This window comes from Nerophis ophidion, linkage group LG13, assembly GCF_033978795.1.
Source record: "Nerophis ophidion isolate RoL-2023_Sa linkage group LG13, RoL_Noph_v1.0, whole genome shotgun sequence".
Taxonomy (NCBI): Eukaryota; Metazoa; Chordata; class Actinopteri; order Syngnathiformes; family Syngnathidae; genus Nerophis; species Nerophis ophidion.
In genome coordinates this window covers 30,138,335-30,153,743 of record NC_084623.1, presented here as the reverse complement: position 1 = coordinate 30,153,743, position 15,409 = coordinate 30,138,335, and the positions used below count along the sequence as shown (strand labels likewise).

Genomic DNA, 15,409 nt, shown 5'->3' with positions numbered 1-15,409 from the left:
TCCGTTTTTCCCTCATTAATTATTAAAAAATTCTGGGCTAACCAAGCCTTGACGTCGCATAGACAGTTGAGAAGGGGTGTCAGGGGGCCGTGGCCTTTTGAAATTGGCATATACATTTGGCAGTCATCTGCATAAACATGATAGGACACTCCATATTTCTTAAAAATCTCTCCAAGAGGGAGAATGTATAAGGAAAACAGGATGGGGCCTAAAATAGATCCCTGGGGGACACCACAGTAAAGCGGGGCAGAAGAAGAGGTGGTGTCCCCCAGCCTGACAGAGAAGGACCTCTCAGACAGGTAGGATCTGAACCACTATAATGCAGTCCCCCTGACACCCACACAGTCTCTCAGGCGGTCTAAAAGAATTGCGTGGTCGACTGTGTCAAAGGCAGCTGTAAGAGCTAAAAGCACTAAAATGGCAGAGCTGCCAGAATCAGACATTAAAAGCAAGTCATTAAAAACCTTTAAAAGTGCAGATTCAGTACTGTGCAAAGCTTTGTATCTGGACTGAAATTGATCTAAAGTGCTATTTTCATCTAAAAAAAGGCTGCAGTTGTGCCAAAACACATTTCTCCAAAATTTTGGACACAAAAGGTAATTTGGAAATGGGCCTATAATTTGACAAACTTTTCGGATCAAGACCTGTTTTTTTAATCAAAGGCTCAACAACAGCTCTTTTACAAAAAGACGGGACACAGCCAGAAATCAAGCTGCCGTTGATGATGTCCCTAACAGACAAGTCAATAGTGTCCCAGATTTCTTTAAAAAAGTGAGGGGGGACTGGGTCTGTGGGAGAGGACGAGGGTTTTAGCTTATCGACTATTCCTGTAAGCTCAGGCATGGATACAGACTCAAAGTGACAAAACATAGCCGAGCACTGAGTGGCCACATTAAAACTCAACGGAGAACGAGAAAGATTTGCCCAAATAGAAGCAACCTTGTCGTTAAAAAAAAAAGGAGAGAAATTTTTCACAGGTGTCACTTGTCATCTCCAGTGAAGCGGCTGGATTTGGATTAAGAACATAACTAATAGTATTAAAAAGAAAACGTGGCTTGCTGATACTATTTAAAATTAAGTCTGACAAATATTTTGTTTTCTCAGCATTAACCATACTTTGATAATTTCAATAGTTTTCCTTTTAAAATTTGATAGACTTTCAAGTGATCACCTTTCCACTTGCGCTCCGCCCTTCGCCACTCACACCGAGGATGTGCGTGTGGTTTCATTGAGCCAAGGCTCCTGTTTTAGTTTTGGACGTATAGCTCTGAGGGGGCGCTATACTATCCAGAATCTCAGAACATGTAGAAAGAAAAGAGCACATCAATTGTTCAGTGTCTGCAGAGTGTGCTATACTCTGCATGGACTTAGTGAACAAAGAAGAAAACGCGGCTGCAGTGTCAGACCTAATAACGCGCTCATGACGCATGGCAAGCGGTTTTACATCAGGTTCAAAACGTAAATTAAACATAACAGGACTGTGATCACTGAACACCGCATTACCAACAACATTGTCAACATCTAAACCATAACACAGTACGAGGTCTAGTGTATGTGTAATGGTCCCGAGTGGTAAACATATTAAAATCCAATACAGTTGTTGCTTAAAACCAATAAAATTGTTAATATAAATATTAAGAACCCAATGTAGTGAGAGGAGCTGTCCAAAATAAGGAGAGATGATTAACCGGTTCACAATTTATTAAAATACAATAAAAAAAACAGTCACGTTGTTGATACTAAAATACCAGATGGTACAAATGTGATGGGCGAGGGGCCAACAGGCGTGTGGGTATCTTGGCTCTGCCCCCTTCCACGGCGTCCTCCTGCACAAAAATGAAAAAGGGAGGCAGGCCACGGAGATAAAATCTACAACTACGGAGACATGATCTGGGCTGACGTCACACTTACACACAAGGCAGGGTTTCCCCTGCCTTTGCTGTAGTTCCGCATCAACGTCTTGGGTACGCCCACTCTCCTCGCCAGTCTCCAGTCACTCACGGGACCCACGTGGCCATCCCCGTCCCGCGCCGCCTCTGGTCGCCCCAGGTCTCTGGGTCCAAATCGCCCCCCCATGTCCACAGAACCACACAGCCAGCGTACGACGCACGAGCCCGCAAGCCCACAGCCAAAGGCAGTTGGGTGTCCCAACAGATCCACAACAATACGGCACTTACTTGGGCGGCAGAGTTTCCTCTGCCCCTGCCTGTTGTGGACGTCTTGGGGTTCGTTCCGGTAGCCTGCGGGGTCTACTGCGTGGTCCGGGGGTTCCTTCCCAGCCTACGTGCGTTCACTCGGTCGCCCTTGGCAAAGCCTGTTGATTCCTCTCCGTTCCGGCCAGAACCTGCTGTCCTCTCTCGCCTGTCATCAAAGCCTGTCGTTTCCCTCTGTCGATCCTTCCTTCAACCTCTCTCGCCCCTGCCTCTGTCACTCCTTCTCTTGTTGCTCCTTTTAAACGCGCAGTCCTAATGCTCCTCAGGTGTGTCCAATTTCTCGTGCCATTTGATTGGGCACTTTGGTTGTTAGGGGCAACCAGCTAAAAGGGCCATGTCTTAAAATACCAGCAAAGTCCACAAGGAGTAAAAACATGCAATAAAAAAAGACATTCAAATTCTATCATGTAAAAACATGCAATTAAAAATATAATCAAATCCTAAAATATAAAAACATGCAATTTAAAATCCACAGCAATAAAACACTATAAAACTTGCATGGCAATGAAAAAAACAAAAAATAAAATCCCCTACTTGTGTCCCATCACATATGCCCGCGTTTATGTGTAGAACCACACACAGACTGTACAAAGTTAAAAGAGTCAATGACATTCAGGAAGCTCCTGGATAAAGGTTTGTCTGGGCAGCAGGTGTGACCATTAAAATCACCAACAATTAGGACACGATCATATTTGGGCAAGATTTCGGCCAGAATTTCAGAAAACTCATTCATAAATTCTTTGTGGTACTTAGGTGGTCGATATACGACGGCACACAAGACGACATCTGAAAGACCCAGTTAAAACATGCATAGTTCAAAGCTTGAAAAGGAGGATTGCAGGCGGATCTGACGGCATTTAAAGTCATTTTTAAAAACGGCTGCTAATCCTCCTTTTTGGCCGGACGACCGCAGAGAATTAAAATACGAGCACTCCGGTGGTGAAAGTTCATTAAGAGGAGCGGACTCACCGGCTCTCAGCCATGTCTCAGTCACACAAAGGAAGTCCGGTTTGCGGAAGACGAATAAATCACTGCAAAAAGAGGCAACAAGAAGGTTAAGACGAAACAAAACAAAGAAGCAACAGGAGAGATAGGGAGAGGAAAAGAGAGCATGCGCCCTCGATGAGTGCCAGTGAGAAACAAAATTATCTGGTCTGACATGCCAGGAGCCAAGTTTGGAGGAAACCAGGCACCCCTCATCACCAGGTCAATACCATCTCTACAGTGAAGCATGGTATTGGCAGCATCATGCTGTGGGGATGTTTTCTCAGCGGCAAGAACTAGGAGACTAGTCAGGATAGAGGGAAAGATGAATGCAGTAATGTAGAGACATCCTGCATGAAAAACCTGCTCCAGAGCACTCTTGATCTCAGACTTGGGTGATAGTTCATCTTTCAGCAGGACAAGAAGCCCAAGCACAAAGCCAAGATATCAAGTGAATGTATTCAGGATAACTCTGTACGTGCTTTTCACAGATCATTTTCTGTAAAATTTCAAAATTTGGTTACAATTAGCAATTGTTTTAGTTTATCTTTCTAAAATTGGTCTGACGCTTAAGTTCGAAATATAACTCCTATTGCATAGAGTACAAATGGCAGAATTGAATGACAGTAGGGCAATATGAAGTGGCTCATGGAAAATGCTCTCTTGTAAGGGGTCAGTGGTCCACAAAACACAAAAAGCAAGTATATTTTTCAAGAATACATTTTATTACATTAAAGATTATTTCCCCCTAATTGTACAATGGAATGTTAAGATTCCCCTTTAGATGTGTGAATATAAATGGTTGTTTTTTTATTTCCAACTGCAACAATTCTACAAAACAATACTATTTGAAATTTGGGGAGTCCAAGTGAAAAACACAATCAATTTTGAATAATCTTGATGTACTTTTAATTAGCAAATACAGAACCAAATGGATCAGTGAGTGAGTCCCAGTCTTTTACATTGTTGATGCTGGGATGGGAAGAGCAGGGGTCCATCGGGCATGTGGCATTGTTTTTGATGGTTTTAAACATTTTACATGAGAGAGCTTTTCAATTCTGTGAATACTGAATTAAGAGCTTTGTAGTTTCTGGCCCAGGATCAAAGTACATCTTACTATTTTTGGAATCAAAATACAGTAATAGAAACAAGACTCACCTTTTTGTGTGTCAAGTTGCTACAGGAGGAGAAATAATCATTCAGAAATTTAAACGCTGAAATAACCAAATGTATTCACTGGTGGATGGGTTCTGCTCATCAATGCCAGACTTAATGACTTGTAGTAGAAAACAATGACAAAAAGAAACAACAACCAACATTCTAAACAAAAAGGACACATTACAATATTATCACTGAAGATAACCGCAGATAGAAAATATAATATATTGGGAATCTGCTTTTCAGCTTAGGTCGATGTTACCTTTGTATAAAAATGTCCTCACAAAAAGAAAAAGAAAAAAACATCTGTATATTGTAGAACAAATCGCAATAGATTAGTTATTGCTTATTTTGACAACAATAACTCTGTAATTATAAAAGTCAAATAAATCTGAAAAAGAAAGCAAGCACCCCAATTAGTTTTATCCAACAGTAAAGCAACGCAGAGGAGAGACAAACGTGTTGATGAGAATGCATGATTTTGGGGGATGCGAGAAGTGCTCAGGCCAATTCTAGTGAATGCTGATATCACTGTCTCACATTCTTAAGGACCTCTATGACCTTGTCGAGAGTAGTACTGATAAACTAACCATGAAGCGAACAGTGGCCTGCCCTGCAATCCATTAGCCAACTTAGCCTCCATGTAGGTCAGCAACAGTATCACTGTTGTTTTAAAATTTCCATCAACGCTATATATTGATAATCCTTTCTGTCATACAAAAAACATACATACTCTTCCCCAGCACATGGAGCGGTGTTACCAGAGTTGATGGGAGTCCTGTTGATGTACAGAGTCTGTGGTGGTATACAGGGTGGGCAGGCAACAAATCTTCAATTGATCTCTGTATCATAGATTTGGACTGTTTTTGTGGGCCATTTTTTGATTATTTTTTTTAAATATTTTTACAGGATTTCATATTTGTCAACAACAAAGGAGGTCTCTGAAGAGAATCTAACAGCGCCGTCGCCATCTATGTGAGTCACTTTGGCCACCTGAGGGGAAAAAGAAAAACAATTTTAGGTTGATGGCAAATCATTCTGTACGACATTGGTCAAAAGTAACATATTAATCATGAGAATTAATATCAATTAATATCAGTCTTGGACTGCTACTGATTACTCACATAGAGGTATTACAATACCTCTATGTGTACTACATTAAGGAAAATAAATGTGACCGATATCAGGGCTGGGCAATTAATTTCATTTTGATCACGGTGATCAGCTGTTACCAAAATGATCTTGCTCAAACATGGAGGAAACGTCTGTTAGTAAATACCGCAGTAGTAAACAGCAACATTGCTTGGTATCATCTTGCACGAGACAATCAGCCTTTATTTATCGTTGTACTGTTTGTGTGCGATCATCCCTGTCCATCGCCGAAAAAATAAGGCTCGTCGCAACGTAATTTATGTTTATTCAGCATTGTGACCCTCCCACCCCAAGAGCTAGAAGTGCAGCACAGAATAACAAAATAAAGAAGAAATATGGCTAACTCTAGCATAGAAGTTCAAACAACATTTAAAAGGAGAAGCAACATGCTGTGGTGTATGGTAATCCTGCCCTGCATGCAGTCTCGTAAGCAGGTACAAAATGTCTTTGTATAAATACACATACTAATTCAAATCAGGAAAAAAAACATCTAAATGTTTTTTAATCAGACTTTTTTTGGGTAGCACGGTGAAAGAGGGGTTAGTGCGTCTGCCTCACAATACGAAAGTCCTGAGTAGTCATGGGTTCAATCCCGGGCTCGAGATCTTTCTGTGTGGAGTTTGCATGTTCTCCCCGTGACTGCGAGGGTTTCCTCCGGGTACTCCGGCTTCCTCCCACCGCCAAAAAAATGCACCTGGGGATAGGTTGATTGGCCCTGGTGTGTGAATCTGAGTGTGAATGTTGTCTGTCTATCTGTGTTGGCCCTGCGATGAGGTGGCGACTTGTCCAGGGTGTACCCCGCCTTTTGCCCGATTGTAGCTGAGATAGGCACCAGCGCCCCCCCGCAACCACAAAGGGAATAAGCGGTAGAAAATGGATGGATGGATGGATTTTTTTGTTTTTTGGTCGCTCTGATTCAACTCATTAGATAGAAAGTGTACTAAAAAACTCAGAAAAACTATACTTTGTTTAAATTATTTTTAAATTTGAAAATAAAAAAAAGTATTTGAATATCTTACGTGCAATAGTTGTTAACGAACAGTCCCAAAAAACTTTAATGACTTTTAGAAATTTATAGTTGTTCTCCAGAGATGTTCATAGAGTTCTAAGGACTTTTACATTCAGTACATTTCCATACACTAAATTAATCAGATTCCCCAAATAAATCACGTTCTTTTATTTTCACACATTTAAAATACCCGTTTACAAGCACTCTTTCTAATCCGACTGTTGACCAAATGCTGTAGGCCTCCCGTACGTTAGGGGGTGATGGTAGTCATTTTAGCTCGTTTAGCTATGTGGGATTGTGGGTAGAGCAAGAGAACTAAATGCTAATTAGGGCTGCAACAATTAGTGGACACTGTCGACAATAAAATTTGTCGCAGGCAATTATATTTGTCCAAAACAGTCATGAAGTCATCACTCGTGCTTTGCCGGTCGGGAGCAGGTCATTTTGTAAAGCTGACCTTGTTTTTTTGGCGGTACATCTGTGATACGCGAGCATTTAAAGCATAGTTTGCCAATTAGAATTGTTGAGCCTTGCATTTGTCTCTCGCTTCAAACAGGGAGACAGACGTCTTACTCTATGCATCGCCACCAGCACCTGGGCACGTTTATTCAAACAGTAGAATTAACTGAACACTGTAAAACCTTTTTTTAAATTAAGAGGAAAAATATATGATCACAGAGCCTAGTATCCCGTTTTCAACACAGACGAACGAGCAAGAATGTTGTGATCGCATAATGGCAATAGACATAAAAAGATGCTGTTCAATATGTATTTAATATTTATGGTAATTTTTGAAGTCTATTTTATATTTTATTTAGGATAACCAAGGTATTTACCTTGCAATTACAGTACAATGGTAAACAATTTTACAGTAATGATAATAAAGTTTGTATCCTTTTAAACGGTTACTTGCGAGATTGAATTATCATTATATATTATGATTACATCAGATTATAAACACTATAATTCTTATCAATAATTTATTCAGTTTAAGAACGTGATGTAGACAAAAGCTCTGAGTCAATCCACATAAAGTCAAATATTTTTTAAAGTAATAAATTGCATTATTGCATATTGTTCTAGTGTTTGGCACCCTTTACTGACAGGCTAAAAATAACCTGTTTTCCTTCACCCGTTATTTTCCCGGTTTTATGCCTCTTTATGTATGATATAAAAATCACAAATCTAATTGCAATCACAATTTTGAAAAATCGCAATTAGGTTTTTTTCTCAAAATCGTGCAGCCCTACTGACTGGCACTTCACTGTCAAACGACAGCAGTTGTATCGGTCACAAGTTTTTTTTACACACATAAAGGAAGTATCACACAGTACAACTTAGGGTTTCCCCCAAGCTATCCAATAAACCTATGTGGGTGGGGACGTGGCTAGGGGCATGGTCAATATGCCACCAATAATTTGCATAATCACCGATGATATATTTTCCCTAAAACGGCTAAAAAATGTGCATGCATTTGAAAAATTAGTATTTACCATGTTGTATGTATATATGTGTTAGCCCTTCAATGAGGTGGCGACTTCTCCAGGGTGCACCCCGCCTTCCGCCCCAATGCAGCTGAGATAGGCTCCAGCAACCCCCGCAACCCCGAAAAGGACAAGCAGTAGAAAAACGGATGGATGGGTAGTAGTGCTTGGGGAAATAATCAATTTTTAGATGCATCACAATTTGGACATGGACGGTTATAGAATCGATTGGTAAACGTCAATAATGCATACTCAATCATTGATACTTTAACTTAACTTTAACTTCCATCCCATCCATTTTCTACCGCTTGTCCCTTTTTGGGGCAACGGGGGGTGCTGGAGCATATCTCAGCTGCATTCGGGCGAAAGGCGGTGTACACCCTGGACAAGTTGCCAACTCATCACAGGGCCAACACAGATAGACAGACAACATTCAACTTAATCAATTTACTTATTTTAGAGAAAATAGTGCAGACTGTTCTAAGATATATCCGACCAGCTCCTTTATTATCGGGAACTTATGGTCCAGTTTTGCACACATTTTCAATATTTAATAAATGTGGGAATTAATATAACTGTTTATTTAAGTTGCATGTGGTAAAGGCTTATTTAGTGAAATTAAAATACATGTAAACTATCAATATACATAAAGATGCATCAAAAATCAATTCATAATTGAATCATGAGGTTCCCCTAGATTTTCACCACTAATAACTAGTATATTAGTAATTAGTAATAACATCCACCCATTTTCTACCGCTTATTCCTTTTGGGGTTGCGGGGGGGCGCTGGTGCCTATCTCAGCTACAATCGGTCGGAAGGCGGGAGACACACTGGACAAGTCGCCACCTCATCGCAGGGCCAGTAATAACATATTTTTTCTTACATTATATCATTTTGCTCTATTTAACAATTGTTGCTGCTTATTGTTTGATGTAACACATGCCGTATAACAATGGCAACTGCTGGTCTTTCAAGTATGGGAAGCCAAATTTCAGATAATCTCTAAACACAAATACAGTTTCAAATAAGATATCATCATGCCACATTTCACAAAAATAATCACGTTCATTGAAAAATTGTCCATATCACAGCGGAACAATAGAATGAAACTTGAAAAATACTATGGCCGTGGTTTATATTTCAAGATCGTTGATTCGCTCACTTTGTTGTAAATCAAAAATGGATTCATCCTCAGATAGATCATTTAATCATTATGTGGGCCAGCCGGGGCAAAGCCCACTTCTCATTTACTTCTAGAGACACTCTGCGTCCGTGGGTGGGACTAAGCCGAGCATTTATCCAATGGTTGTCGAATTTGGCGAGTTGAACACTCGGCCTCAACACTGTTTGAATGCTGTTTGACGATACAAGAATGAATAAGAAGAAAGTCTTATCAGCTGTCACGGAAGTAGCTTATTCTGAATCAGAATTTCCCCTCCAGGGCTAATATACCGTATTTTTCGGAGTATAAGTCGCTCTGGAGTATAAGTCGCACCTGCCGAAAATGCATAATAAAGAAGGGAAAACAACATATATAAGTCGCACTGGAGTATAAGTCACATTTTTGGGGGAAATTTATTTGATAAAACCAAACACGAAGAATAGACATTTGAAAGGCAATTTAAAATAGATAAAGAATAGTGAACAAATAAGTGAACGTTATATGTTAACGTAACATAATATGGTAAAAGTCATTCAAATAACTATAACATATAGAACATGCTATACGTTTACCAAACAATCTGTCACTCCTAATTGCTAAATCCGATGAAATCTTATACGTCTAGTCTCTTACGTGAATGAGCTAAATAATATTATTTGATATTTTACGGTAATGTGTTAATAATGTCACACATAAGTCGCTCCTGAGTATAAGTCGCAACCCCAGCCAAACTATGAAAAAACTGCGACTTATAGTCCGAAAAATACGGTAGTAAACAAATAAAAGTTGAAGCGTTGTAGCTCATATTTAGTCAATGAAATGTGAACACAAAAGTAAATATTTGACCACTTATATATATCTCCGCATTACAGATATGCTCCCTCTGCTCCAGACAATTGCGTGTGTCTAAGTTAGGTCAACATCATAACATTGTTATTCCAGCCGTGCTGTTTGGGTGATCAAAGTCCTTCGTCTGAGTTTGGTCAACATCATAACAATACTATTTCGGCAGTGCTGTTTGGGTGATCAAAGTCTTTCGGTTAACATATTTTCATTGCATCAGTAGTCAATAGTGCGTAAATAATAGTCTACATTAGGGTTGTCACATAATGAATATTTCTTATCCTGTTTATTGTCACCAAAAACAAAAACGATTGGCTACGTTTACTCAAAGGGAAAATGTCAGGAGCAAGGTCCGTGTAGTTGCTGCCATGTTGTCTAAAGCCAAACAGCACTTGTGTGCATTCGCCGGCGCTGCTGCAACTCCGTTTCCAGGAAGTTACTGTTGTCTAAAATGTATTAATAAATTAAGTTTTTTTGGTAATTTAAAATTTAAACCGTATTACTCATCGTCTGGAATTTCACTACAGTAAGTCATTATACCGTTTACCATTAAAGCCCTAATCCATGTTCACAACATATTACTTTAGTTTGTCTTTATGTAGAAGACCCTTATTTTTATGGTGCGGCGGCTTTTAATATGCAGTGGCAACACGCCACAATCAATTACTCAGAAACCCAGACACTGAAAAACTAAAAGCATTTGATGATTCAGTAATGTTTGAGTTGACCCATCACAGCTAATTAAAGCAAGATTAAGAATTTAGCTTGTGAATGTTTTTGTCACTAATTTAAATATATGTATAGAGCTGTCATGTATTGTATTAAACCATTCAGACACATCAAAAAAAGGTAGGTTTTACTTATATCTTCCATCCATGCATCCATTTTCTACCGCTTATTCCCTTTTTGGGGTTGCGGGGGGCGCTGGCACCTATCTCAGCTTATGCTTTATAAATATTACCTTTTTTCAGCTTTTATATCTTTAGGTTGTATCGTTGTTGGTGTAACGTGAACACAGTCCCCTTTACCTCTGGCTTTATTTTCTTCAAATACAAATTTGTCTTGTTAGGAGTGGCGCCACGATCTTCCATGGAGACTGGCGCATATGATAGCTTGACTAAAAAGTATATATGCAATACAGAACAGCAATCTAGGTATTTCAATCCGATTTTTAAAAAGTCGACCATGAAGAAATTAAAAAAAAATCTACTTTCAAGCTAATTTATACAATAATTTGTTTTGAGTGCAAGTAAATAGACTAAAACGACATCAAAAGTGAAATATGTTTTACATCCATCCATTCATCCATTTTCTACCGCTTATTCCTTGGAATTATTTTCTGGAAACCTTGCTAAAGCAGACCTTCTCTACACCGACAAAGCTTCTAAATAACAACGTACCTGAATGTCGCAGTAATTGCGTTTGGACACAAATGACACACTGACAGGGAAGAAGTCACTGGGTTGTCCGCTAATGCTGAACTCTAGGCTGCCGGACTTGTTGTTTGCATCAATGACAGGTAGGCACCACTCCAGGACGTTTCGCCTGCTGTCGTGTTTGTACTCTCCATCCAGATCTCCAATGACAGGAGCACCCACACCAGACCTGGAAAGAGACATAAATATGTGCTATCCAGGACCAAATCAACCATTATAATGTTTAACATAGGGAGTGTGACGATACATCGATAAGGGAAATTATTGCTTTTCTGTTTAATCTTCTTTCATTATTCTTTCATAGTGAGATAATACTGGAAAGTATTTACAGCGATTCACTTGTTACACATTTTATTATGTTACAGTCTTATAACAAAGAGGAATAAATTAATTTTTGTCCTCAAAATTCTACACGCCATACCCCATGATGACAATGTGAATCTTTTTTTTTTTTTAAAGAAATGTACGCAAATCAATAAAAAAATAAATAAATAAATAAATAAATCACAATGTACAAAAATATTCCCAATCTTTGCCATAAAGCTCAAAAGTGAGCTCGATGGCATTCTGTTTCACCTGATAATCATTGAGCTGTTACTACAGCTTAATTTGACCCCACCACTAGTGGTAAATTCAGTTCCTTTGGACATGATTTGGAGAGGCACACACGTCTCAATGTACAACATTTGACAGTCAAATTAAATGTCTGTAGACCTCAAAGACACAAATCTGGGGAAGGGTACAGAAAAATATCTGCCTAGAATCCCAATAAGCAAAGTGACGTACATCAAACGTAAATGAAAGAAGCTTGGAACCACGTGGACTCTCCTTAGAGCTAGCCGGCCGTCTAAATTGAACAATCAGGGATGAAGGACAACCATCACTGCAGCAAACCACCAATCAGTCCTGTATCGTAGAGTGGCCAGACGGAAGCTATTAATTCGTAAAAGTTTGTCAAAATGCAAATTATGTGGTCTGAAGAGACAAATATTGAACTCTTTGGATGAATGCCAGGCGTCAGGTTTGGAGGAAACCAGGCACAGCTCATCATCAGGCCTATACCATCCCTACAGTGAAGCTTGGTGGCAACATCATGTTGTGGGGATGTTTTTCAGCGACAGAAACTGTGAGACTAGTCAAGATGGAAAGAAAGATGATTGCAGCAATGTACGGGGACAACCTGAATGAAAATCTGCTCCTGAGCGCTCTTGAACTCAGACTAGGGTGATGGTTCATCTTTCAGCAGGACAAAGTACCTAAGCACACAGCCAAGATATCAAAGGAATGGCTTCAAGAGAACTCGAAATGCTCTTGAATAGCCCGGCCAGAGCCAAGACATGAATCGGATTGAACATCTCTCAGACAACTGAAAACCTGATGAGAGCTTGAGAGATGCTGCTAAGAAGACTGAGCAAAAGTAAAAATAATAAAATTCTCAAAGTACATTGTACAGTATGCAAGAATAATTTAAAAATAGAACAAAACAATATCATGCAACAAAAATATGTACGTTAATACTATACTTAACTGGTTTGTTTTAAAAGTATATTCACTTTGTTGCCTTTTTAAAAAGGATATCTGCATCACAGTAAATCATGTGATGACGTTATATTGACCACACCCCCACCGCCACAGGTATTTTGGAAATTTAGGGGAAACCCTGCATGCAAGTCAGTATCTAGGCTTCAACAACTGTTTAACATGTCATCCAAGGGACATTCCACATGCAACTGGCTACAAATTGAAGCATCGTCCCAAACGAAGAAACAGACTCTGCAATGGCTGTGGGCCAAAGTTATAATCAACCCCAAGCAGTCCTGGATTTTTTTCGTTTTAACACCTAAATGAGTCATACTCAAAGCATATTTGTCATTAAATCATGACTTTGGCTCTCTAACTAATAAGATTTTTTTCCCCCAAAAGTAAGATTTTTTGTAAGTGCTACCGACATTGAGGAATAGGAGTTTGAATACATTAGGAATATGTTTTTTAGGTTTGCCTGTACATATTTATTTTTTAGAAACTTATCAGTAAGTGGTATGGACTGGAAAACACAATGGGACTAGGGCTGCAACTGACAAAGGCTGCAACTAACAACTGTTTTGATAGTCGACTTGCCCTCGATTATCTTAAAAAGAGACTGCACTTATTTTTGGAATTTTGCCCATCATTCACAATCATTATACACACTTGTCTTTTTTTTATTTTACTTTAAAGATTATTAGAAAAATGTTTGAAAGATGTGGCTAATGGGAGTCAGCGTTGTAGTCTTCAAAGCCCTCCAAAACAAAATGTATAACTTCCCATCAAGTCTATATATAATGTTGTAACAAGACACATTTATAACAATATGCAATATGTTAAATATTTAGCATATCTTGGTAATTTTCATCATTGCCGGAACTAGTTCTTCGGCGCATTTATTTCCGTTTCCAAAGCAGCGCATGTCCGACTTCTGAAAAAATGTGTGTCCGATTTCCATGGCATATTCGATAAACAACAAAGAACTATTTTAGGACAAATGATTCATTTGAATCTTGAATTAAGGGTTGGAATTGGGGATTAAATCACCATATATGATTCCCGGGCGCGGCACCGCTGCTGACCACTGCTCCCCTCACCTCCCAGGGGGTGATCAAGGGTGATGACTCAAATGCAGATAATAATTTCGCCACATTTAGTATGTGTGTGACAATCATTGGTACTTTAACTTTAACTTAATATACGAAGGATGAACTGCTGCTTTGAGAAGTCAGCACAAAGGAAGATTGAGACGTTGGAGCAGACAAAAGCCGAGAGAGTGATGTGAAAGTCACTCGAAACTGCAAAATGTGGAATTCGAAGCGATGCTTTTTAGAAAATAAATGGAGTGCTCACCCAAAACCAACAGAAAAATCGTCCCCAGTCACCTGAACCAAACAGAAAATTGTTCTTCGAGTGAGTCATACTTTATATTGGCTAACTGTAAAAACAAACCATGAAATGTCAGCTAATAGTTTACAGATAATGCAATATGATTGTGGAAGGGGCATGGTCGGTGTGCCTCCCGCAGGAAGGGTGTGTGTATGGTCCGGCTTCGAAGCCCAGTTGGCAGGTTAGCAGATTGCCCAGCTAGGACTTGTTATCTAATCACTTGTCAGCAGCATCCGAGGCCATGAGGGGAGCGCAGAGGAAAACCCCCACACGAGCAAGAAGGAGGCTGCGGGAGAGACAGCCCTGAACCTTTCAGAATGTAAAAAAATAAAAACTCGTTTAACCCTATACTTCGGGATCGTGAAGACTGTCGGTCCCAGGGGAACCCATACAGAGGAGACTGTCACATCTGGCGCCCAAATACCTGAGGACCGGAGATGTTGGCACCCAACCCGCTGACGGCACTTGGTCAAGTGCTCGTGGACGTGGCAGCGGCCAGCCAGCAGCAACTCGAGGCAGTCCGACAGCAGGTGGCCCAGCAGAGCTAGATTCTGTAGGCGCTAGCGGGCCGGGATCGGAGCGGCACCGCCAACATCACCAGACGTCTCCGAGGACACCCAGCCCTTTTTGGACATCTTCGAGGCCACAGCGGCGGTATGCGGATGGCCGGAGGAGGAGTGGGGGGGTACGACTGCTGCCTCTGCCGGTGGGGAGGCACGAAGGGTGGCGCTTGGCCAGATTGTACAGAGTGAGGCGTGACACTCAAACAGGAGAGGAAAACACCCCGTTGTTGGTGCCAGAACGCCGTCGGGAAATGGTTTTCCAGGCGGCGCACTTTCACCCCATAGGGTGACACATGGGGTATGATAAAACACTCCCCCGGTAATGATCCGTATCTATTGGCCAGGCATTCGGGCAGACGTGTGCCACTGGTGCGCGGACTGCCAGCTGGTCAATCCAGCAGCCACCCCCAGGGCGCCTTTGTGCCCATTACCCCTCATGAAGGGGTACCACTTGGGAGGACGGAAGGTGTGTCCGCAAGTAAATAAGAC

The 15,409-nt window shown here is 40.4% G+C and overlaps 1 protein-coding gene across 1 annotated transcript in view; it reads right to left on the bottom strand.

Moving 5' to 3' along the window:
- Positions 1–3,901: 3,901 nt before the first annotated feature.
- LOC133564425 (coatomer subunit delta) overlaps positions 3,902–15,409 on the bottom strand; it is a 40,239-nt gene continuing 28,731 nt past the window's right edge. The window contains exons 9-10 of the mRNA XM_061918746.1: positions 11,409–11,613; positions 3,902–5,348 (exon numbers count right to left, since the gene is read on the bottom strand). Coding sequence (XP_061774730.1) covers positions 5,259–5,348; positions 11,409–11,613 — 295 coding nt within the window. The 3' untranslated portion in view covers positions 3,902–5,258. The remainder of the gene's footprint in view (positions 5,349–11,408; positions 11,614–15,409) is intronic.